We start from the raw sequence: 24,657 nt of genomic DNA on the forward strand, positions 1-24,657 counted from the left end.
TGATATGTGCGTGGCAGGCCCGCGGTGGGGAAGGTATAGGCAGGCAAAAAGACAAGTCCACGCATAGCCTGCATCAGCTGAGTCCACCCGACTGTATTTATCCGGCAAAGGGAGGCAGCTCAGATGGGTAGAGTTGGGATTGTGCTGCTGCCTTATTTCTATATCGTGGGAGTAAAAAATTACTCAGTTAGAGTGATAGAGAGGGCCGAACTGCACACTCCAGAAAAAAAGAAAACAAATCACTACCTTGGAGTTGTCATGGACATGAGAATGCAAAAGAATCTTTTCCCAACCGAGAAAAATAAAATAGCAGCGCTTTCCAGTGGCAACTGCTTGCACAAAGTAGGCACTGTAAAATTCTATAATTTATATTCTGCTTCTTACAAATTCAAAAATTCAAAAAATGGATAATGGACGCTGTTTTGCCCGTCAGGGCTAAGGCATTGCTGCCTTTAGTTTAACAGCACCTTGTCAAACTCTCTCACCTACAATTACTTTCTAAAGGTCTGGGAGCTTCATGAAAATGTTATAGAACTGATGTATGGTTCCTCTCCCTGGTACTGATTGCCATATAATTTGTTCTTCCACAGTGATTTTCTGAGATTCTCCTTCAGTTTCCCTCATAGCAGAAGTAACACTATTCATAAACTTGGTACTCTACCGCGCTACTTTGGACATACCTATGGGGCACTGCTTTGTTAATTTGTTTTTTTACTACAGCACATATACACAACAAAGCACTCTCGGGAAGATATTGTACCCAAGAGGTAAAGGATAAATAGAATTATGAAAAATCCGGATCAGAGGGTACCAGAGAAGTCAGAAAGAACCTGGGTCCAATCGTAACAATAGGGGTCTTAAGCATCTGGTGAGCATCCTACACAACTCACCACCAAGCTAGAAACCTGGTACCCCTTACAGCATTTCACTCACAGGGTACTAGGGTAGAACAGACAAAAGCTTACTCGCGGAAGGTGCTGCGGGCAAGACTCAGAACTCAGCAGGGCAACAAAACAAATCTGGGGGGGAGGGGCTTAGGCCCATATTTATACTTTTTTAGCGCCACATTTGCTTCTCTTTTTTACTCAAAAGCAGCGCAAACTTACAAAATACAATTGTGGGGGTAAAAAAGTATAAATATGGGCCTTAGTGTTTAGAACCAACTTTCTAGCATGTAGTAACAGAGTTTATATTGTGTCTCATTCGTTAGGTGAAGTGTGCAATCAATTCAGTCAGATGTGTCGTTCGGTGAGCGGCACAGTGAAATCCTCCTTCCAGTGCAGATGCCTAAGATTGACATGATGCCCTACATTCTACAGAGAACAAAATGCAGAAGTATTTATCACCAAAATACAGAAGGATTTACCACCTGTATCTTTTGTCAATAAAGTAAAGTACAGAGACTTAAATGCTGCTTCAGTAACAGTACTCTAAGACTGCCTCAGTAATAACCTCACTAAACTGGATCACATAACACTGGTAAAAACTACAAGTGATTTGGCAGACAGTGAAAAACATTGTGGAATTTGGGTCTCATGACAGATGCTCTAAATGAGCTGGCTGAATTATCTTTAAACTTTTGGATAAAACTCTTTCTCTCGCTCTCTCTCTCTCAGTAGCCCATTCTCCTTATAAGTCTGGGCCCCTAAAACAAAGGTCAGAGGATTATGGTATTTATCGGGGGAAAAAAGTTTTTGGAAAATATAAATCTAATGAGGTAACATTTTTGTACACGATCTGTAGGACGCAATATTTATCAAATATGGTACTTTTGTACATGATATTCTGACTTTCTAACCACACGAACAACACTTAAACTTCTAATAAGAACTACTGGGCCCTTCTCAACTGAGCCTAAACCAGAATATTACATGTAGTTACTTGCTTATTACATAGCTTGTAGTGCATGTGACCATAAAGAGGAGGTTGATCTGATAAGCAAAGTGTGAGCTGTTCTTATATCTCTGTTACATTCATGCCAGGAACAGGGCTGCGTTGTTTTTCACCATATTTGGATAGTTTCAGTAAGTGAAGTGACAAAGTACAGCGGGATTTAAAAAATGTAGTCTATTTGCACTAAATATAGGAAGTAAGAATAACTTTAATATAGCGTTTCCACTAGCCAATTGCTTTGGAAGCAGGGTTTATTCTAACTCATACGTAAAGTCAACCCTGGTTGGCTGTCATTGACTACACCAATGGAATTTGGCCCTTTCCTACCGCACCCCAATCCTCTGAGCAGCCCAAATTTGAATATTTTCCTTTTAATTTCTGCATTGTTCAGTAAATATGCTTTTCATCACAACTGGCAAATGCACAGTCGATCAACACTGGTTGCAGCACCTTTAATTGCTACAGCTGTTCACAAGCCTTCTTACTAATGGACAAATCCTCATAGCACTTTCCACTTCCTCCCATCTCACAGCTTTTTCTAAAGACTTAGGGCCATATGTACGAAAGCTTTTTCCCATAGACACAGAATGGGTAAAATCCTTTCGTACATCTGGCCCTTAGTACCTGTGGATACCCAACTCCCAGCCAAAAAGCATTAGCTGCATTCATTGCTTTCATTGAGCAATCCAAAGGGATAATGACTCCTGATTTTCAGCAATGAAAATCTAGAAGACGGTTGTCAAGTTGGCACAGTTACAGACTAGCAGCACCACAAAATAAAATGATGGATGGAGTGTTAAAAATGTTCAAACACTGATCCCCAGCCACAGATCAGCGTTTACTCCACCCTTATTTTGTTCACCGAGTTTGCATTCAGCCATATGCAAATCAGTCTTGACTCTGCTCCACATGGGAAAAGTCCACCCCGAACTGCTAAGCCAGGTCTGTCTTAAACCGGAAACAAGCAACCTGGGACCAGTGTCAGGGTATCACCCCTCAACAGCCACACCTGGTTGAATAAAATGACGCAGAGAGCAAGGAACCCACTTCTGGGCATACCGTAGCCATTTAGGGTGGATATAGCAACACCGGGAAACAAAATGATGTAGAGAGTTGCTTGCCACATCACCCTAATTTGGTCCTAGCCATATGCTAATCAGTCTTGACCCTGCTCCACGTGAGAACAGTCCAGCCTGAACTGCCACGCCAGGCCCTCCTTGAACCAGAAACAAGCATCCTGCGACTGGTTTCAGGGTATCACCCCCCCCACCAGTCAGGCTAGCTTGAATCAAGTGGTACAGCGAGCAAGTGACCCACGTCTGAGCATACCCTAGCCACTTAGGGTGCATATAGCAACAGCACAAAATAAAATGATGGACGGAGGTACAGACTCTTCACTTTCAGATGCAGTCATCTTTAATTCCTACTCTTTGTGATTAACGTGTCACAGATTGTTTACTCTCAGGAAACAGAAAGTAGAGTTGTCTTTTGGTACATTCCAAGCACAAGGTGTTTGGCTGTTTTGTCAGCCTCCCTGCTGCCACCATTGTACCACTCGATGCTGACTGCATGCTATCCCTCATCAAGTTTTAATCTCTTCTTTTCTTTTGGGGTGTTTTGCAGTGGAACTATGAAGTTCTCATGGAACTACAACAATAATTATCCCAACTGATCATGGAAGTAAAGTATACAAGGGACTGTTTTCCAACTGGGCCACAACGTAAAATAATATCATCAACATAAATGTATATTTTGGAAAATAAGTTCCATAAAACATACAAAATTAAAAACTTATGCATTTTAAACACAAATAAACTGTTAAAACCTCAAGATTAACACAGCTAAAACCAGAATTTAAATAACTGTCAGTCCTAATAGAAAAGGTAAACTTAAGACAATTAATTACCCATGCTCAGTCTTTTACTTTGCGCACCTTTTAAAAAGCCAAGAATATTAAAATAGATAAATTTAGAAGATAATCTCACTGCAGTAAAATTAATGCTAGTGAGAAGAGGGGTAATACATTTCCAGCTAAAATCAGTGTAATTGAAACAAAACATAGAGAATTCAAGTATGTCTGGATCTAGAACCTGTGTGTTTTGGAAAACATGACCACTCTGGTGGAAGCTACAATCTAGTTCAATAATAATAATAAATAACTGTCTAATGAAATGTTTTTTTGTGTATTCATAATCAAATGTACTGAAAAACGAATATTACTATGTACTAAAAGGATTAATAGTTTAAATATTTAGGGGGTCATTCTGACCCTGGCGGTCTTTGACTGCCAGGGTCGCGAATGACGGAAGCACCGCCAACAGGCTGGCGGTGCTTCCATGCCCATTCTGACCGCGGTGGTAAAGCCGCGGTCAGAAAACCGGTACCGGCGGTTTCCCGCCGGTTTTCTCACTGCCAGGAAGAGGCTGGCGGGAACGGGTGTCTTGGGGCCCCTGGGGGACCCTGCACTGCCCATGCCACTGGCATGGGCAGTGCAGGGGCCCCTAACAGGGCCCCATGAAGCTTTTCACTGTCTGCCTAGCAGACAGTGAAAAGCGCGACGGTTGCAACTGCACCCGTCGCACCGCCGCAACACCGCCGGCTCCATTCGGAGCCGGCTCCTGTGTTGCGGCCCCCATTCCCGCTGGGCCGGCCGGCGCTAACTTGTTTAGCGCCCGCCGGCCCAGCGGGAATGTCCGAATGCGGGAAGCGGTATTTTGGCCGCATGGCGGGCAAATGCCGGTACCCGCCTGGCGGGCGGCGGCCAAAGTGTTTTATGCTGCACGTTTTAGAACTGGCTTTAAAAGCATGATATTATTTTACGTTGTGGCCCAGTTGGAATGATAAATATTCTGTCTAGGTTAAGATTCTTTCAAAGGTTTAGTCAGTCTGTGTTATTCCTGGTCTTGCATTTGGGTTACATGATTTTAGTATTGTTAATCTAAGGGCAATAAATGTTTGGACTTTACTGGTGTGGTGATTCATGGCCACATGGGTCGTGCTGGGTATAAATTACTGACTCCAATATCAAAAGTGATGTTTATTGATTTTATCTCATTGTTGTTGTTAGGGTGCCATCTCTCTCCTATCTGAGTATAAAGGGTTGTGTCGACCTCTAAGGGTAATTGATGGTTACCCTATACGTGTCACATTATAAATAAATTATCAACAGAAATAGAAGGCTGGACATGCCCACACCAGCCTTTGGGGATAGCCAGATTAAAAGCTATTGAAGGAAACTATTACTTACAGAAATCAAATAAGGTTTGATATACAACGTTATTTTGAGAATAACAGAACATAAGCATAAACTGTTTCTTTCTGCAGTTCATAATCCTCACTGTTGGACTTTCTAAGTGCAAGAAAATAATTGTCCAGGTCAGGTTTTTTAATAGAATTAGGAGTCGTAAACAAATCCAGATGCCCAATACCTGGAAGCCCGCTCTCACAGAAATAAACCATGGGATCTTATTCTCATAATCCAAAGAGAGGCAGTCCCTCAGGATTAGTGTATTGAGTTCTAGGTCCAGATTAACCCAGACTAAGAGCCATTTCAATAAAGGACAAAGAACAATCATGTCACCAGTGCATCTCTTGCATATTTCCTCATGAACAATAAAAGATGACGTGCAGCATAGGAGTGGAATGAACCGTTTACAAAAGAGGTTCTCTATAACTTGGAATGCCAAGCGATCTACGTACACCCACAAATGACTCCCATACAACACTGCAGACACACATTTGGCCTCATAAATCTTAGGGTAAAGTTTTCACCTGATTGCTGCCAAGTACGGTAGGAAAAAAATGCTCCCACCGTCCTCCTAAAGTGGAGCTGTGGTGAATCCATATTAGTTTTTATTAGGAAGCAGGAGGTTAGCTTGGCTTTTGGCTTGCAGGCCTGTGCCCCTGTCACCTAGTGAATTTTAACCTATTTAGCTTGCTCTGCCTTAGCTCATTTTTTAAAATTATTTTAATGACTGCTATTGTTTATAGTTAGAGAAATGTTTGATTTGTGTTATCAGTGCCACTCTGTGAAGGCGTCACTATCAGTGTCATAATCAAGTGATGTACGCAGGTATTCACATCATGTCCCTTTCCCACTTATGTGTGACAGAAACATAATGTACATTTGGTGGGAATTGTTAAGATAATTGCTGCCACAAGCCTGCTCCCTTATCTATTGTTTGGGAACATGCATGTGTCAGGGCTCCTACATGATCTGTATAAATACATCTCACACAGACAAGGTTATCAGAGGGACTCCTACCAGATACCATCTACGCCATCTATGCTGTATGTCACTTCACTGAAGAATGCAGCCTTCGTATCACCACGGAGTCTGACCTTAAGACCTCATTCCAAGGTAGTGAGGGTTGGCGGGGGCTCTTCTCATGGATATAGTACCACCAGATTAGGTTTATCACACCTAGCTTTTGTTAGGTTAGAGATTAGGTTCTCTATGCTAGGGATTTTACATTTCATGCTAATTGCAAGACGTTCGGGTTCTTTGTATTCACGACTCTCAACTTCACAATTATGCTACTTTTACTGTTCATTATCGTAATCATTGCAGCTTATGCCTTTTACCGTAGATTGTAGTCCTTTCAAAAAAGCTATGGAAAACTCTCCTGCATCTTCTTCATTGCCTGTGTGTGACAGAGACTTATTGCTAATGTGAGAAAAGGGTAACTTCCGTTCCACCACGACTCCCCTGAGATGTCGCAATCTAGAGTTCAAGCGTAAGGCTGCCAGAAATCACCTTTTACTGTTTGGGTTTTTGGTGAGGTACTGCTTGTGAGCCAGGAGGGTTGGGCCGACAGTTGAGACATGTTGTAGGAGTGACTCAGTCGCCTACAAACAAAAGTGCTGTCATCCCTAAACCAGCAGTCTCGCCTAGGAACAAGAGTCCAACTACGATGGAGCTATTTAGGAGAGATCAAAGGGGACCAGGAACATTTTTGGTGAAACAAAAGCCCAAAAAAATGTAAATAAAAGGACTCTTAAAATTTTCACCACCAAAATGGTATGTTTTCTGGTCTTAGTGGTTCTGTGGCCATCAACCATAAAATGGGCCTTTCCCAGGTTTTTGATAAGTCAAGCGATGCCATGAAGCTCAAAATGAATGAAGTAAGTGTGAAAGGCCCAATGCAGTCTTTGCAAGAAGGACTTCATCTGTTGCACAAAGAAGGACTAGAATAAGTCTTTCACCCATTCGTGGCAGATGAAAGCCTTTACATAACAAATGAGCATCGACATGGTAAACCACAAGGGAGTCAAAATTCGCCTCTGCGTAAAGCCTTGCTTCATAACAAAGTCTTCTGTACAATCCCTTTTCCCACTATACCCAACTGAGGCGGCCATGCTCCGAGGCAAATCAGCAAGAAAATATACTATGTCTTAGTCAATCCCCAACTAAATCATCAGAGACCACAATGTATTACTATTCACACTAGTTAACGATGAACTTTGCATTACATAAATGAGTCAAGGTTAGCCCATGTTCATTGTTTATGGCACTTTCGGTATATGCACTGGAGCAATAAGCATTTATTTCAAGGTCAACTTAGAGCAAAATGTTTTCACACTTTTTTTCTGTTTTTACAAAACAAAATGTAGACTATGTTTTTCCACATTCCAGCAGTAAAATACGTTACTAGGTTTGATGCATATTCAGATTCGGTTTGTTTCTCGTTATATTACATAGGTAGCAAGTGCGTTGGGTGTGTAGGAGATCGGTCATAGCTCTGATCACAACCCAGGCTTTTCCTCTCCAGGGTCTAACAAACTGGTTTCCTACAGACAGGACCTAGGAATTTAAAACAGCAAAAACATCACCTCCATAGCTCTAATAGGTGTTGTAGGTCAACCTTTTTATATTCAGACACATTTTTATTATTTACAAACACTCCTTCAAGATTGCTTTTAACCTTTTAACCATTAGCATTAGTAGCAGAGAAATTGACAGGTCATAATTGCCACTGTTTGTAATATTCAAACCATTTCACTACGAAAATAAAACATTTTTCTTTTTCTTTCCTAGCTCGACCTCAACATTGTTAAAATCATGTGTTTTCCATGGAAAACAATAAAAGAATGTAAACTTTCAAGCACCTCGTCAGAAGTTAGTCTAACATTTATACTGTTTCAGTACTCTACAAAAGTATAAGAAATATAAACAAATAAATGACATACTTTTTCGTAGTATTCGGAAGTCTGCAGAATCGATGATTGGATGATGCTCTCTATACCAATTGACTTGAAAGGGGGATGTGGCACGGATGCGACATTCAAAGACCACTAACTGACCTTTTGAGGTACTTATGTCTTGAAGACACTGCGGGAACAACAATTTATGGTCATTGTATATAAATCTCAGCAGCAACAATAACGTGGTAGGCAATTTATACTTCTGCCGCAAAGCACATACTTTACAATCATAAATAGTTTGTTTTGGGAAGTAAATTGAGAGGGCAAATTATAATATTTTGAGTGTAACAATTTCTGTTAAATGCTGTACCAGTTCACAAGTTAAAAACACCACATCGCAAGGGCCATCGCCGTGCAGCAAACTACCCTAAAAAATCATTTAGCGTTTTATTGAAAGGAGCATTAGAACTACATATATAAAAATAGTGTATAGTGTTAAATAAAGAGAAAAACATATACTGCAGACAAATAGACAGATACACTTTCTGGTAAATGTATATTTCTTTTAGTTAACAGTCTTAGGTAGCGCTCTAGAACTAAGAAGGCATGTAGGCGCTGTACATAAGAACAATATAAAACAATGATTAGCGCTAATGCACAGAAAGGGAAAGACAAAATTAGTAGTTAGAGAGGACTAAAGTGAAAGATATTCCTAATTTAGGTAAAACCTAGAACATCTGGGCTTTAAGTGACAAAGGTTTGACCCTTAGTTCTGTTGAAAGAGAGAACCGGAATGTAATAGCTTCTCCAGAAAAAGATTGCGGATTGTTGCTTGGGTGCTTCTGAGTTTAGACCTTTCAGTCAATGCACAGAGTCCCTGCTTCTTAGTCCTCTCTGTCCAAAGACAGATACCGGATAGAATGTCCAATTGAGGATGCTGATTCAGGTGCAGATCTTTGCAGGCAAGACACACAATTCTAATTTTAGTTTTGATTTGTGTGTCATTTGGCAGCCAATGTAAGTTGAAAAGGATCTGCATTATACAGTTGATTTTTTTTTGTTGGTGACAGGGGTAAAGTTTAAGATGGTGTTGGACTTTTTTGCATATGCAGGGTCATCCCCAATCTTTTTGCCTCCTGCCTCCTATTTTTTCTGACCTGTTGCTGTTTTTTTTTTTTTTTTAACTCTGAGCACTTTACCACTGCTAACCAGTGATAAAGTGCATATGCTCTCTGTGTAAATTGTATTGGTAATTGGCTTATCCATGATTGGCACATTTGATTTATTAGTAAGTCCCTAGTACAGTGCACTAGAGGTGCCCAGGGCCTGTAAATCAAATGCTGCTAGTGGGCCTGCAGCACTAGTTGTGCCACACACATAAGTAGCTCTATAATGATGTCTCAGACCTGCCATTGCAGTGTCTGTGTGTGCAGTTTTAACTGTAAATTCGACTTGGCAAGTGTACCCACTTGCCAGGCCTAAACCTTCCCTTTTCTTACATGTAAGGCACCCCTAAGGTAGGCCCTAGGTAGCCCGACGGGCAAGGTGCAGTGTATGGTTAAGGTAGGACATAATAATGTGTTTTATATGTCCTGACAGTGAAATATTGCTAAATTCGATTTTCACTGTTGCAAGGCCTCTCCCTCTCATAGGTTAACATGGGGGCTACCTTTAAATCGGATTAAAGTGTAGATTCCCTTTGGGAGCGGATGGACATGTGGAGTTTGGGGTCTCTGAGCTCACAATTTAAAAATACATCTTTTAGTAAAGTGGATTTTAAGATTGTGTGTTTGAAAATGACACTTTTAGAAAGTGGGCATTTTCTTGCTTATACCATTTCTGTGACTCTGCCTGTTTGTGGATTTCCTGTCTGGGTCAGTTTGACAGTTGGGCTGGTTGCACCTCACTCTAGACAGTGACACAAAGGGGGCTTGGGTGTAGCCTGCATATCCTGATGAGCCATCTGTGCTAGGAGAGAGGGGAGGGGAGGAGTGGTCACTCACACCTGAAAGGGCTGTGCCTGCCCTCACACAATGCAGTCTCCAACCCCCTGGTGAGTGTCTGGGGCCTGGCCTGGGCAAGGCAGGATTTCACATTCCAAAGAGACTTTACTTTGAAGTAGGCCTACTTCAAAGGAGAAATTGGGTATAAAAAGGGCACCCAAAACCACAGACTTTAGAAACACTTCTGGAACCAAGAGGAACCTCTGCCTGGAGAAGAGCTGAATAGCCGAGGAAGAAGAGCTGCCCTGCCTGTGACTGTGCTTTGTGGAGCTATCCTGCAGTTGCTGCTTCTGCCAGAGTAAGAGGGCAAAGACTGGACTTTGTGTGCCTTCCATCTTGAGAAGAAATCTCCAAGGGCTTGATCTAGAGCTTGCCTCCTGTTGTTTGAAGTCTCAGGGACAGCAAAGACTTCTCTCTGCCAGCACCTGGAGTCTCTGGAGAGACTCCTACTCTGCCCTGTGGTGCCCATCCTGTTCCAGGGATCCTGAAAGGAGAATCTGGCAGCCTAAAGACAAGAAAATCCACGCACAGAGCACCGTGCGGGGAACAGATTGACGCGAATCCGATCTGCGGCTGAAAAAATGGCGCGCCACCGGCTCTGCAGCTGAGAAACGACACTCGCAGGAAACGCGATCGAAGAATCGACGCGCAGCGCAGGAGAAACGACGTGCAGCATCGCTGACGGAGGCTGGGAGATCACAACCTGCACTGTGGGATTTTCGGATCATCGTGCGGGTGGATTTTCGACTCACGTACCGCCGTGCAGAGTTATTTTGGACGCACACGCGCCTGTGCGGGGTTATTTTTGACGCGCACCAGGTACATTTTCACTCTAGCAGCGCTAGTGTGTGTTTAAAACTACTTAAAGACTCTTTTTGCATTTTTATTGATAACTTGACTTGTGTATGGTGGACTTTTGTCATTTTGGTCTTGTTTTGTTTAGATAAATATTTCCTATTTTTCTAAACTGGTGTTGAGTCATTTTGCAGTGTTTTCATTAAGTTACTGTGTGTGTTGGTACAAATACTTTACACCTAGCACTCTGAAGTTAAGCCTACTGCTCTGCCAAGCTACCAAGGGGGTAAGAAGGGGTTAGCTGAGGGTGATTCTCTTTTACCCTGACTAGAGTGAGGGTCTTTGCTTGAACAGGGTGTAACCTGACTGTCAACCAAAGACCCCATTTCTAACAGATGGCCATTAGTGGGTTGAGCGAGGTGAGAAGGACCACGGCTAGATTGGCATTACCAAAGTCAATCTTGAGATGAACAGTTTGTGAGGAACTGACTTTAAATGGAAAGGTGACATAAGAAATGTAATTCTTTAGAGACAGTAGAGGTAAAAGTGTGCTGCTTTTGCAATTTGTGTTACTTGGGGGTCCCTGGAAAGAGAATCCAGAGTGAAGCTGATAGATTTTACTGTAGACGATGAAGAAGTAATCTGTCAATGTTGTTCTTTTCTTATGTAGACAAGAGCGTGGGTTCTATTTACAGGGGGCTGGGTAGTAGGAAGGAGGTAGCTACCTAAAATTTTAAATTTCTGAGGGCAGTGCTTAATGTGAAGATGTCAGTTATGGAGGATGTTTTAAAAAATAGGTTTCAATTGCATCTACATATTGGTCTAGGGAAACTCCTGATCTCATGAAAAGAAAACTCAAAGGCTCGCAAAATAGATTGAACGATTGAACAAGGTGGGCACTGATAGTGATTTCTGATGTAAGACACACATTTTCAGTACCCTCCAAGGAGTCACTACCTGAGAATGTATGGCTAGAAAAGAGAAAAACTAACTTATGACTTCGCTGCAAAAGCATAGGCGATGTTCCATGATGGAGAATGACTTTTTATAATTAACTATATTAAAAGCCAGTATGAGATTAAATATATAAGAAGGCAAAAGTCTCCTCAAAACAGTATGTGCTGCACATGATCTATGATTTTAAGTGTGGATTTCTCTGTTATACAGCATCGGTCACTATACTGAACAACCTAATGAGGTGTATGATAATACAAACAAAGAAAAATACATCTGGGGGTGTGAAGCTGAGGAATAGCCATCACCAGCTGAAGGGCATCCACCCCTCATGGCAGACCCCAGCACCTGTATGATGAAGGTCGTAGGCATCCAGCTTGTTTAGAGCCATAAGAAACAAACATTTGAGAAATGCTACTGAATGAGCGTGAGAGAGAAGCCACCAATCCAAATAGTGTTTAAACACAAAAATGTTGGGAGGACAGGTGGCTTCCACAGATTAGATACCACCAGTCTAATAATGATACATGTCCATTTATCAGAAACTTATCCAATACACTAGGCAACTGTCTGCATCCCCACAGTTCTTTTGTATCTCTTTAGCATCACCCAAGAAACCAACCAACAGGGTTCTAGGTACTGTGGTATCAACAGTATCGGATACATCTTTCCTAAAATCCCTGATTATGGGGAAAGTGATAATGGGGCATAGGAGTGGAAAATATAGACCAACCCCAGATTAAACTTCACAGCTTGGAAAACCATTAGTTTTCTTGAAAGATTTTAGTATGTTTTTTTTTTGTAATCTGTTTTATTAATTTTAACACACATTGTGGATAACAATTGCATAAACTGGGTTGCTATCCACCACATTCCAAAAACACTTTTCATTGATTCTAGCATTGACGCTAACACATGACACCAAACAGTATGTGCATGCAGTACTATTACATTACAGTACATCACCCTAGTTGTAGAGTGTATGCTACATATATTACTTACCCCCTTCAAAATTACTGTTCATGTAAGACATTTCTAGTGATAGTTTTATCAGTTCCCACATTGCATGTCCATGCCACCCAATCTAATGCTTGGAGTGTCGAATGAGGTGTCTTTCTTACATTATTCCCTCTTGATCCGTTTGTTGATAATTAGTTGTATCAGTGCTTCAGTTCATTTCCGGTCTATCCAGAGCAATCCATTGCTTATAGAGCATTCTCAAAGTGTGCCGTATCTTTACCCAGATTCAGCTGCAAGTCTTCCCCCACCAGTCTATCTTGGGGAAGTATAAAAAGTTTAACCACTTTTTGGTATTCTGCCTGCCGTAATTTTAATCACGGCAGGCACTCGTCATTTTTAGCTTCCAGTTTTATCACTAATCTTTCCCATGTGTCATAGCCTGTGCGTAAGTGACCCTTGTCATGCAAGGATCGTAGTATACGTGTTTCCAAGTGTGCCCATTTTAGTGCCATAATAGCCATTCGGATAACTCTGGTGGATGAGGTGCCTTCCATCCCATAGCAATTAGTCATTTGTACATGAGAAACAAAGATTTTTGAATGATGATGTGTCTTTTGGTAGCAGTGTTCTAGGACTGAACTTTCAAAAGCTGATAACTGCAACTACTGACATTTGACATTCGAGATGAAATATTTACGTTTGAATAAATTAGAAACACATGTACATTTCCTGATACTACAGTGCTCAAGCCATCATCCAATCATTCCCATGGTTGAAGATGGGTCTCTAGGCTGTAGAAACTCAAGATGCCAACACACTGGATTAACAGGCTGTACCTATTGTCAGCCATCACCATCCTTAAGCTACAATAGGAGGGCGTGACCATTTATCAGAAGTCCAAGTCGTACTACTCACTCCTTTGATTGGTGGCCTACTATAATACTGAAATCCGCTTGCAGTCCGAATGGGGTTTTCAGAAAGCAGCATCTAACCCCTTGCTCCCTTTTGTTTTGAACGAGAGCAGCTAGAAGGGTCGGAGCAGGGTTTCCGTTTGTCAGCTGCAATACCTTTTTTGTTTTTCAATGATGTTGTGAGATTTTGGAAGCTGTTGGGACTATGCATCAGGTTCCAGGTCAAGAAACTACAGCGCCAACGAAGTCTGACTCACTACATTTCATTAGCAACGAGGCTGACAGGTAGCACTCCTAGGAAACAGCTTTCAACTATTGGGTTAAAAACAAGAACCAATATGACAAGCTGACTGGAGCCATCAGCTACACAAAGCTATGAGCAGGCTCCTACAATGAAGAACATTGAAACTGATCAACTGTGGTTGATTGCATGGTCACAACAGGCACTACAGTAAAGCTAGATTTCTTTCATCACAAAAAGCCCATATTACGGAGCCTACGTGCTGCTTTTTGATGGATATGTCTTACCTTTGTAAAGACGGGGGCACCGCCAGATGAATGAGCTGCAGACGGACCCTGCAACTGTAGAAAAGGGAACATGCGTTCATTAGGTTTGTAAAGATTTGCATGGAAGTTCAAATTTCTTTAGATTAAAAATCTAGGTTACTTGGCAACGCCATGATTTGTAAAAGGCGAAAGTGCTGATTAAACTGAATCCATCACTTTCCACACAATTCAGCTATTTCACCATCAAGCGCCTCAGCTCGCAGATACACCTTCCGTTTAATTTGAAACAAATTTAATAAATCGGCATCCTTCCATTATTTGATCGTGAATGCTACAGAATGGAGCGCAGAGTAGCCTTTTTTTCACATTTCAGATTTTTATTATATGAGCAATTTGTAACTTATAAAAAACATGCAAATCCGTTTGAGCAAAAAAACTTTCCTGTGTTATATACTGTAGACTATCTTAAAATGGCTTAAAATTTAATATCATTTGATGTTAAAAAAAACTGATAAGGTCTAATACATGCTAATTGGCTATTCCTTTCAGTGCTCTTCATCCCCTTTTACACATACAACACTATGGCCCTCATTATGAGTTTGGCGGACGGGAAAGCCCATCCTCCAAAATCTTGACAGAGTGGCCACCGCCATAGTGGTGACCAGTCCACCAAACCAATTAGGAGTTTCCCGCTAGGCCGGAGGGCAGAAACCTCGGTTTCTGCTTACCGGCCTAGCGGGAAACAGACCTCAGCATTATCTCTGACTCGTAATCAAGCCTGAGGGACATATCTGCTGTCTGAACCTGTAATGCATAATGTATGTTTCTGTAATCGTAGCTCTACAGTCAAATGCCACAGACAGTGAGATTTACTAAATTTTTCATTTCCCATTCTGTACCTTTGGAGCACATTCTGAGCTATATTAACCAACTCAGTTGCTGTACTTGCTCAGTGTAGCTGAGGCAGGGATCTCTGCCCCACAAATTCTCCCACTCTCAGTGCTAAGGAGCAAAAGTAAGTTGCTTTTGCTATGGTATTTCCAGTGCTTATTTTGAGCTGTTGTTTCTGGTGCTCTGCACCAGCACCTTAATTGTGAACACCAGCACTTATGCGAGTCTGTTACATGGTGGTGCTCTTTTTAGAGATGCACACAACAACAGTTGTTTATTATTTCAATATAGATTAAAACAACTATTATCTGCTGTCTAGGCCAGTCTTGTAGCTTTTGGGGGCCCTGAATAGTCTTAATTGTCACATGTGTGTGATGGTTAGTGTAGGAAAATGGCTCCCTGTTGCAGTTACCCCCCACTGTTTTGCCTGATATTGATGCTGACATGACTGAGAAGTGTGCTGGGACCCTGCTAACCAGGCCCCAGCACCAGTGTTCTTTCACTAAAAATGTACCATTGTTTCCACAATTGGCACACCCCTGGCACACAGATAAGTCCCCTGTAAAAGGTACCAGTGGTACCAAGGGCCCTTTGACCAGGGAAGATTCCTAAGGGCTGCAGCATGTATTGTGCCACCCTAAGGGACCCCTCACCTAACACATGCACACTGCCATTGCAGATTGTGTGTGTTGGTGGGGAGAAAAAGGCAAAGTCGACATAGCATTCCCCTCAGGATGCCATGCACACAAAATACTGCCTGTGGCATAGGTAAGTCACCCCTCTAGAAGGCCTTAAAGCCCTAAGATAGGGTGCACTATACCACAGGTGAGGGCATAGCTGCATGAGCAAGATGCCCCTACAGTGTCTAAGTCTATTCTTAGACATTGTAAGTACAGTGTGGCCATATTAAGTATATGGTCTGGGAGTTTGTCAAAAACGAACTCCACAGTTCCATAATGGTTACATTGAATACTGGGAAGTTGGGTATCAAACTTCTCAGAATATTAAACCCACACTTATGCCAGTGCTGGATTTATTACAAAATGCACACAGAGGACATCTTAGAGATGCCCCCTGTATATTACCCAATCCTTCAGTGCAGGACTGATGGGTCTGTGCCAGCCTGCCACAGGGATGAGTTTCTGACCCCCTGGGGTGAGAGCCTTGGTGCTCTCTGAGGCCAGAAACAAAGTCTGCACTGGGTGGAGGTGCTTCTCACCACCCCCTGCAGGAACTGTAACACCTAGCAGTGAGCCTCAAAGGCTCAGGCTTCGTGTTACAATGCCCCAGGACACTCCAGCTAGTGGAGATGCCGCCCCCTAGACACAGCCCCCACTTTTGGCGGCAAGTCCAGAGGAGATAATGAGAAAAACAAGGAGGAGTTACCTACCAGTCAGGACAGCCCCTAAGGTGCCCTGAGCCGAGGTGACCCCTGCCTTTAGAAATCCTCCATCTTGGTTTTGGAGGATTCCCCCAATAGGAATAGGGATGTGCCCCCCTTCCTTCAGGGGGGAGGCACAAAGAGGGTGTAGCCACCCTCAAGGACAGTAGCCATTGGCTACTGCCCCCCAGACCTAAACACACCCCTAAATTCAGTACTTAGGGGCGACCCTGAACCCAGGAAATCAGATTCCTGAAATCTACAACAAGAAAAAGGATTGCTGACCTGAAAGCCCCGCAGAGATGACGGAGACAACAACTGACTTGGCCCTAGCCCTACCGGCCTGACTCCAGACTCAAAGAACCTGCACAGCAACTCATCCAACAGGGACCAGTGACCTCTGAGGACTCAGAGGACTGCCCTGAACCTAAAGGACCAAGAAACTCCAGAGAACAGTGGCACTGTTGAAAAACTGCAATAACTTTGCAACTTTAAAGCAACTTTCAAAGAACTCTCTCTTCCCACCAGAAGCGTGAGACTTCACACCCTGCACCTGACGCCCCCGGCTCGAGTTCAGGAGAACCGATACCACAGAGAGGACTCCCAGGCAACTACAACGACATGGACATCCTGAGTCGACCTCCCTGCACCCCCACAGCAATGCCTGCAGAGAGTCCAGAGGCTCCCCCTGACAGCGACTGCCTGGTAACAAAGGAACCCTATGCCTGGACCAAGCACTGCACCTGCAGCCCCCAGGACTGAGAGGAACCACCTACCAGTGGAGGAGTGACCAGAAGGCAGCCCTTATCCTAGCCCTGTCAGTGGCTGGCCAGAGACGCCCCCCTGTGCCCTTCCTTCATCGCCTAAGTGACCCCCGGGTCCCTCCATTGCTTTCAATAGCAAACCCAATGCCTACTTTGCCTACTGCACCCGGCTGCCCCTGTGCCGTGAGGGTGTGTTTTGTGGGCTTGTGTGTGTCTCCCCCAGTGCTCTTCAAAACCCCCCTGGTCTACTCCCCGAGGATGCAGGTACTTACCTGTAAGCAGACTAGGACTGGAGCACCCCTGTTCTTCCTAGGCGCCTATGTGTTTTGGGTCCCCCTTTGACCTCTGCACCTGACCGGCCCTGTGTTGCTGGTGCTGTGGCTTTGGGGTTGCCTTGAAACCCCAACAGTGGGCTGTCTATGCCCAGGAGACTGACTGTGTAAGTGCTTTACTTACCTGCAAAAACTAACCATAACTTACCTCCCCCAGGAACTGTTGATTTTTGCCGTGTCCACTTTTAAAATAGCTTATTGGCATTTTAGCCAAAACTGTGTGTACTACTGTTTTAAATCAACGTTATATACTTACCTGTGTGAAGTACCTTGCATTTTGTGTACTTACCTCAAATCTTGAATCTTGTGGTTCTAAAACAAATTAGAAAATATATTTTTCTATATAAAAACTATTGGCCTGGAGTTAAGTCTTTGTGTGTGTGTGATCCTCATTTATTGCCTGTGTGTGTACAACAAATGCTTAGCACTACCCTCTGATAAGCCTACTGCTCGACCACACTACCACATTAGCATTAGTATTATCTAATTTTGCCACTATCAACCTCTAAGGGGAACCCTTGGACTCTGTGCACACTATCTCTCACTTTGAGATAGTATATACAGAGCCAACTTCCTACAGTTAGTAGTTGTGTCTGTATGATCATTGGCAGCACTGGCAGGGGCAATTGTTGGTGCAAGCAGAAGAGGCCTCCAGACTAGGGCATTGGCACTTATGTTTTTTTTTTTTTTTAACAAAGGAAGCATTGAGTATTTATCAGGACTCAACTACTATGCCACTACCTATGGGGGGTGTACTGCTATTGTAATCAGTTTAGCAGGCATCTTAGCCTTTTGGTGAGTACTATTTATGGAGTCATAGTTTTGCAGAGGGAGCAAAAGAAACATTGAATACTCCAACTAAGGAGGAGGCCCATTTTGCTTACTTGCTCTGGGGACTACAGCAATCTAACTACACCACTACTCTGTCAGTGAAAATGTCAGATGCTTGTAAAAAGGACAACAACATGTGTCACTAATCGGTACAGTTCTCAAAGGCTATAATGTGGATTTATGCAAAATGTCAATAACACCTGAAAGAAGCAGTTGCTATTGGTAGATGTCCAAGTGCACCGCTCTTTGTGTACTGATGGTAGAAGATTCTCTGGTATAAATTTCTCTGAATCCTGCATAATGTATGGGAACACTCAAAAGTCCCCTTTCACAATCCGCAGCACTTTTATGTACAAAAAGCATTCAGGACTTCCACTGCAGGTATAATTCAGGCATAGCATGTCCGTTTGGGAGCAGAAGATTTTCAAGTTCGGCCACACACATACCTCCAACCAAACTGGCAGTATCTTATATCGTCCAAAATAAAATGTTTCTTGTAGTTTCATATTAGCAGAATTGTTTGTGCCATCTGGTGGACCCTTAGTCCTTCTGAGTTGATCCAGTGTAATTCTGTATTTGGTGCTCATAATAGCACAGCTCTGACTGCGTTTTACACTTCCAGCTTCTCCTAGAAAGTCTTCGGTGCCATGTCACAAACTTCACCCATTACCAGCCTGCACACCTATGAGATATTAAGTACTAATCGTTGCTACAGAAATACTTTCTCGAAGTGGCAAGGCTTTCATGTCTGGACCAAAATAAGCCTTCGCAAAAATGTTCAAACCAGATCCACGGTGCAGGAAAACAACTAGCAAAGAGTCATGGGGCTTTCATGATTGAGTCATGGCAGCCAATCCAGCTCTGAAATCAGCTGAAAGCGACCATCACCGAAGTGACAAATCAAACTAGTGCGGCAAGTGATCACTACCCTTATTGGCATCAATGCATCGATCAATGCAGTAGTGTAACATTGACCACCGCAGCCCCAGTGGTGAGTGGGGGCCTCGGGCTTCAGGGGGCCCCTCTGTGCAGTTTACTGTGCACAGGCAGCAGGCCCCTGCCCTGAAAGCTCCTGACTGGGTCCAGGGGGCCAAGAGGGCCCCTCCATGTACTTTGCAAGGGGGACCCTCATGTTTCGTTATGCCACTGGATCAGTGTCCTGGTGAACAGCCAATATAATTTGCTAACACTGCAGCTGGCACTCGAACACCCCTAGGAAAAAAATGTTTTCATACAGAAACAAGTCACCACTGCTCCGTGCAGATTTGATTCCTGTTGAATGCTCTCTAACCATCAAAATATACATCACGCAAGGAAGTGAATGGACTTTATTGCGTTGCGAAACAGCAGAGCTGGTGCAGCGAATCTGCTTTGCGTACAACGTTCACTCTAATAACAGAGATGCTCTGCTGGCAGGGTCCCAGCACTTTTTTGAAGGCACTGGGTGCATGAAGGAAAAAGGAGACAAACTGCACATTAGTCAGTCCAGCTTGTTGGCCCCCTACCTGAAGCCATCTCTGGCCTCTTTAATCCATGTACAGCCACTCCCTGCCCCTTCAGCTCACTCTTCCAGCTTTCTGCTTTCTCCTGTTGTGACGCTTTTTCGTTTTTCTCTTCCTCAGTCTTTCCATATGTGTCTTTTGCTCGCAGCAAATGCTTGAGGCAGAAGAATAAGCACCGGCCCTGAGAAATAAGTTCCCGTGCTCCACACCGGAAACAACAAGCACAAATTAAGCACTGGTTGAGGGCAAACTGCAAAAGCTGGAGAGAGCAGACATAATAAATCAATTGGAAGGGACCCACCACCTGGGTTTCACCCAACATCACTGCCCAGAACCCTTGCCAGCCAGAAGAAGATTGCTTTTATGTGGATATGTGCTACCAAACTTTGCCATCAGGTGGGAATGCCACTTGAAACCCACTGTAGACGACCTAGTGGCTGAGATCAATGGCTCACAGTGGTTCTCCAAAGTTGACCTCAATTTGATTTACCACCAACTGCTCTTGGACCCCAGTCAAGTACATAACCACTGTTTTAATGCACTTTCGCCTCTACTGCTATAAAAGAATGAATTTTGGAATCTCTAGCACCACATAGATCTTCCAGATTACCTTTAGGGAGTTGCTGACTGTCCTAGTTGGAGTAGTCAATGGAGAGGTGACATTGTAGTGCATACACCATCAAATGAAGATCACCACACTGCTTCAGGAATCTCTCTGAAAGGCTGAGCAAATGTGTCCTCAAGCTAAAAAGGAAGGAATGTCATTTCTCCATTCCCAAATCAGTTTTTATAATAACATTTTCGGCCCAAGGAGTTATAACCGAATTGACCCAGGTAGCTGACCGAAAGATAAAGAGAGCACTACCCCCTATGTCAGTATGAAAGTGAAGAGCTTATTAGGGATGGTGTCTACTTGCACAAGATTTATACAAAATCGAACAACCGTAACTGAACCACTGAGAGAAATGGCAGAATCAATCAATGTGGCACTGGGGCGGTGATCATAAATTGACATTTGAAACCATCAAAGAAATGCTATCTGAATAGACGACTCTAAAGTACTTTGACCATGCCAGAGAAACTAAACTGTCAATAGATGCCAATCCTACCGGACTGGGATTGGTATTGTTGCCGAAACAGCAGTGTGGCGTTTACAAGTCAAACGCTAACTTGCACAGAATACTGCTACTCCCACATTGAAAAACAGGTCATCAATGTCTACTAGGTGTGTCACCATTTTAATCTATACCTTCATGGCCACCCACCACTCATCAAAACCACCACAAAAAACGAATTCCTCCGCTCAATGGGTTGTCCCCAAGCTTCCATCAATCAGAGAGAAATGGATACTCCATCGCCAAGAATATTCACTCTCTATCCGTTATTGTCCAGGATAAAAAAGCCAACATATTTTGTGCCATAACACACTATGACATGGATGAAGCACGTTAAATGGAAGTGTACGTTAGACTCAAAGTCAAGAGATAAAGACTCAAACCCATACCCTTATATTACATATCATCCACCATTGCTGATGAATGGCTGCATCTTGTGGTCAGAGTAGTGCAGCAGAATGACTGGAAAATGGTACTCGAGAATTTATCAACGTGCTCCCTGGAGGTGCCTCGATGCCTCCACAATGTGGCCCACACATGTCCACAACACCAAAAGGCTGCCTCCTCTGAGGGGAACCAGTTAGTCATTCTCCTCGCCCACACCCAGCGGACAGTACAATGCTCATGTGGGGCATCATGCTATCGTCCTCGTTATAAAGTGTGGTTCCCTGATGTAGACTAGATGGTGGAAAAATGGGTGGGGAAGTGTTTTCAAAGCAAGGTGGCCATCCTCCATTAACCGCCAAGCAGCTTTCATAACCAAAATAGTCCACTCCTACCCACGGGTAAGAGCCTGCACATATTTTGGCTCACTTCCTAATGGCAGTCACATGCTAGTGACAATAGACAACCATTCTAAATATCCAAAAGTGGGGACTATAGTCTCCACCTCCACCGAGGAAGTTGTTGTGAAGCTGCCAGAAATTATGGCTACCCATGGCATCATCCAAGAACTATGAACTGGCAATAGGCACCCATTTCAAAGCCACAAAGTGGCCAAGTATCTCTTTTCACTGGGAGTGAACTATCTAAAAATAACCCCCTGATGGCTGAAGTAAAATACTTTATGAAAACTTTGACTGAGGTGAACCGGATAGTCCATGCAGACAAAACAATCAGCGGATTATGTACATTTTTTTGTGAGAGTACCGACTAACATCCCATCTTCCCACAGGAATAGCCCCAAATCACCTCCGCCAGTGACAGCTATTACAGAGTGTTACTTCTAATCAATCATCCTTTGCCTCTGAGCCTCCAGATAGCAAAAGGACTTGGACCTGAAGAAAATTTAGGAATAAAAAGTAAACTTCCAATCAAAAGCTCAGCTGCCAACCTAAGCCCCTAGTGATGTTGTGCTCCTCAGAGACTGCCATCAAGGTAGCAAGTTTTGACTCCCCATCAAGAGCTTTCTGTGGAAAGTTGTGAGAATAGGAGGGATTTTAGGTGACTGCAGAAAAGGGGGCAAATCACCAGAAATGTGTTATTCTTAAAGAACTTCAATAAAGAATTTATCTCAAGTGATGACCAGCTGTTGGAGATGAATGACTCTATTAGTGGGTGGTAAAATGCTTAGCAGTCCTGAGGCATCTCCTAAGTGTGAAGAAACTTCAACAATATTCCTAGATGCCAGTAAGATTCCCACTGTTAGATAGCCCAGCAAAAGAACAGCATCCCTTATGCCAAAATCATCTGGGGCTTCTAGAGTTGCCCACTCTAAGTATTATCTGAGAAACAAACCCTACACCTTCTCAACAGTACTAATGCTTGATCCAGTCAAGACTGTTATGTTTAGTTTTGGGGCGAAATGTAGTGTTGTGCATGCATGATGCTAGTGAGACATACCACTTTACACCAACTCCCTCGATAATGCTGATTTATTGATTGTGCTCTGTGATGCTGTTGTGGTAAATGAAAGAGACCGGCCTTGGCTCTTGCAAGGGTCTTTTGGACAAGCCATAGACTGACACTAGTTTGCCTATAAAATGCTGCTTCATGCGCTGCTTAGCAAGGCCGGGCTCCCACCACTGAGTGTCGCCATCTGAGGCCCTCAGAGTTGTGACAGACCACTGAGATAACAGTGGTAATAAACCTAACGGAAATGAGTTACATGTGAGCTGATAGAGAATAGTTATCAAGACTTAAAAAGGAAAAAGAGCAGTTAGTGCCTATTCTGTCTTCCATCAGATAGACATCCGACTTGAGTTTTGTAAAATATAAATCTGATAGTCTATGGCACATAAAAAAATCTGCAACCTAATGGCAGCAACACACAGATTCCAACATGGTGGCTCCACCCATGTGTGGCTAGCTTACAAGTATATTTAGCCAGGGCACTTACAAGCTGCAAATTTCCAAGGGGAAGGAATCACGTTACCTGCACATTGACATTGGGGGAAAGCTGAAGGCATGAGGGAATCAGGTGTTGGTTGCCATTTAGCCATAGTGTTGTCTTTGTCCACACATGCACAAAGGGGATTTGAGTAATCTCATGTGTGATAGAGACCCCACTATCTTGTCTTGGTACATTAGAAGGTCCTCCTGGTTTAGGAAGCAGGCTGAGCATTCTTATTGTACAAATGTAAATTTTAGTTGTACCTGTAAGTACCCAGAAATAAAGATAATAGGTTAAGGCTGGGGACACCATGCAGGTTAGTAGCTGAGAAGTAGGGGAAATTAACTTAACAACTGAGAGAAAAATGAGGCAGCATGTGTCTAGTGTGGGCAAGCTGTACACAAATTCAGAGGGAATTAATGAAAAAGGAATAAGGTTACAGAAGTTAAGTAGATATGTTAAGTGCTTGACATTATAGATGGGGGATAGGGAATAGGGTGGTGGGATTGTTGGGTAATGTTCTGCCAGCTGTGACGAAATACTTGTTATAACAACAAGGAACATTTGTAGTGCATGGTTAAACCAAAGAATGACATACATTGTGACATCTACTTGCTTCTGACTAAAGCAGCCTTTTCCATTGGGTGATGAAGAGTCTGCAGCTGGTCTACACTCAAGGCTGAACAGTTTGAACAAATGCATTCAGTATTTATGCACTATCCTAACAACATTCTAAGGGAATGTGTTTTGTGTCATGTAAAGTTCTTTCAAACATATTTGGGCCCTAGTTATGGTACGGAAAGATGCTTAAATAAATATGTTACAATACATACATTACAATGACTGTGTCCCTTCTGACGGTCTCTGCCTCAGCGCCTGTGTCTATAATTCGGCACAGTGTAGCAACAAAGTGTTTCCATTATTAGCATTGGGCCAAACCCCATGCTAGTGAGGAATCACCGCTTAAGAATCGCAACAGCACTTGATGTGTGCCAGTACAATTTTTATTACAGAAGGGCCGTGCAACTGCATAAGTTCCCTTCTGTACTACCAAAGTTCCCTGTGGTGCAGAAAGTGGGTACACATGTCCAATGTGCCCCCGGGGCACCTTATGCTATCTGGCCCCAGTTGTTGTCACACATCCCCTTCTTGGCAGTCTTCACTCTTATCAAGTAATGGTTCTTACTCAGGACTCTCTAGCAATAATTGGTAAACAGTGTGCATCTGCCAGATAATGGCTGAAGCTTGATATTTCTGCTTTTATAAGACAAGCGTTGCAGTCTCTCTAAATTATTAAAACAACATTGCTGTTAGAAAGAAACTATTTATTGTCAGACAAACA

At 43.1% G+C, this 24,657-nt stretch overlaps 1 protein-coding gene across 3 annotated transcripts in view; it reads right to left on the reverse strand.

The window, feature by feature from the left end:
• The window catches only part of MYOT (myotilin), a 607,534-nt gene that overhangs the window by 408,512 nt on the left and 174,365 nt on the right, over window positions 1–24,657 (reverse strand). For all 3 annotated transcript variants that reach the window (XM_069199264.1, XM_069199262.1, XM_069199263.1), the window contains 2 exons: window positions 14,189–14,242; window positions 8,083–8,224 (listed from right to left, as the gene is read on the reverse strand). In XM_069199264.1, the coding sequence (XP_069055365.1) occupies window positions 8,083–8,224; window positions 14,189–14,242 (196 nt within the window). The remainder of the gene's footprint in view (window positions 1–8,082; window positions 8,225–14,188; window positions 14,243–24,657) is intronic.

This window comes from Pleurodeles waltl, chromosome 7 (assembly GCF_031143425.1).
Source record: "Pleurodeles waltl isolate 20211129_DDA chromosome 7, aPleWal1.hap1.20221129, whole genome shotgun sequence".
In the NCBI taxonomy this organism is placed as follows: domain Eukaryota; kingdom Metazoa; phylum Chordata; class Amphibia; order Caudata; family Salamandridae; genus Pleurodeles; species Pleurodeles waltl.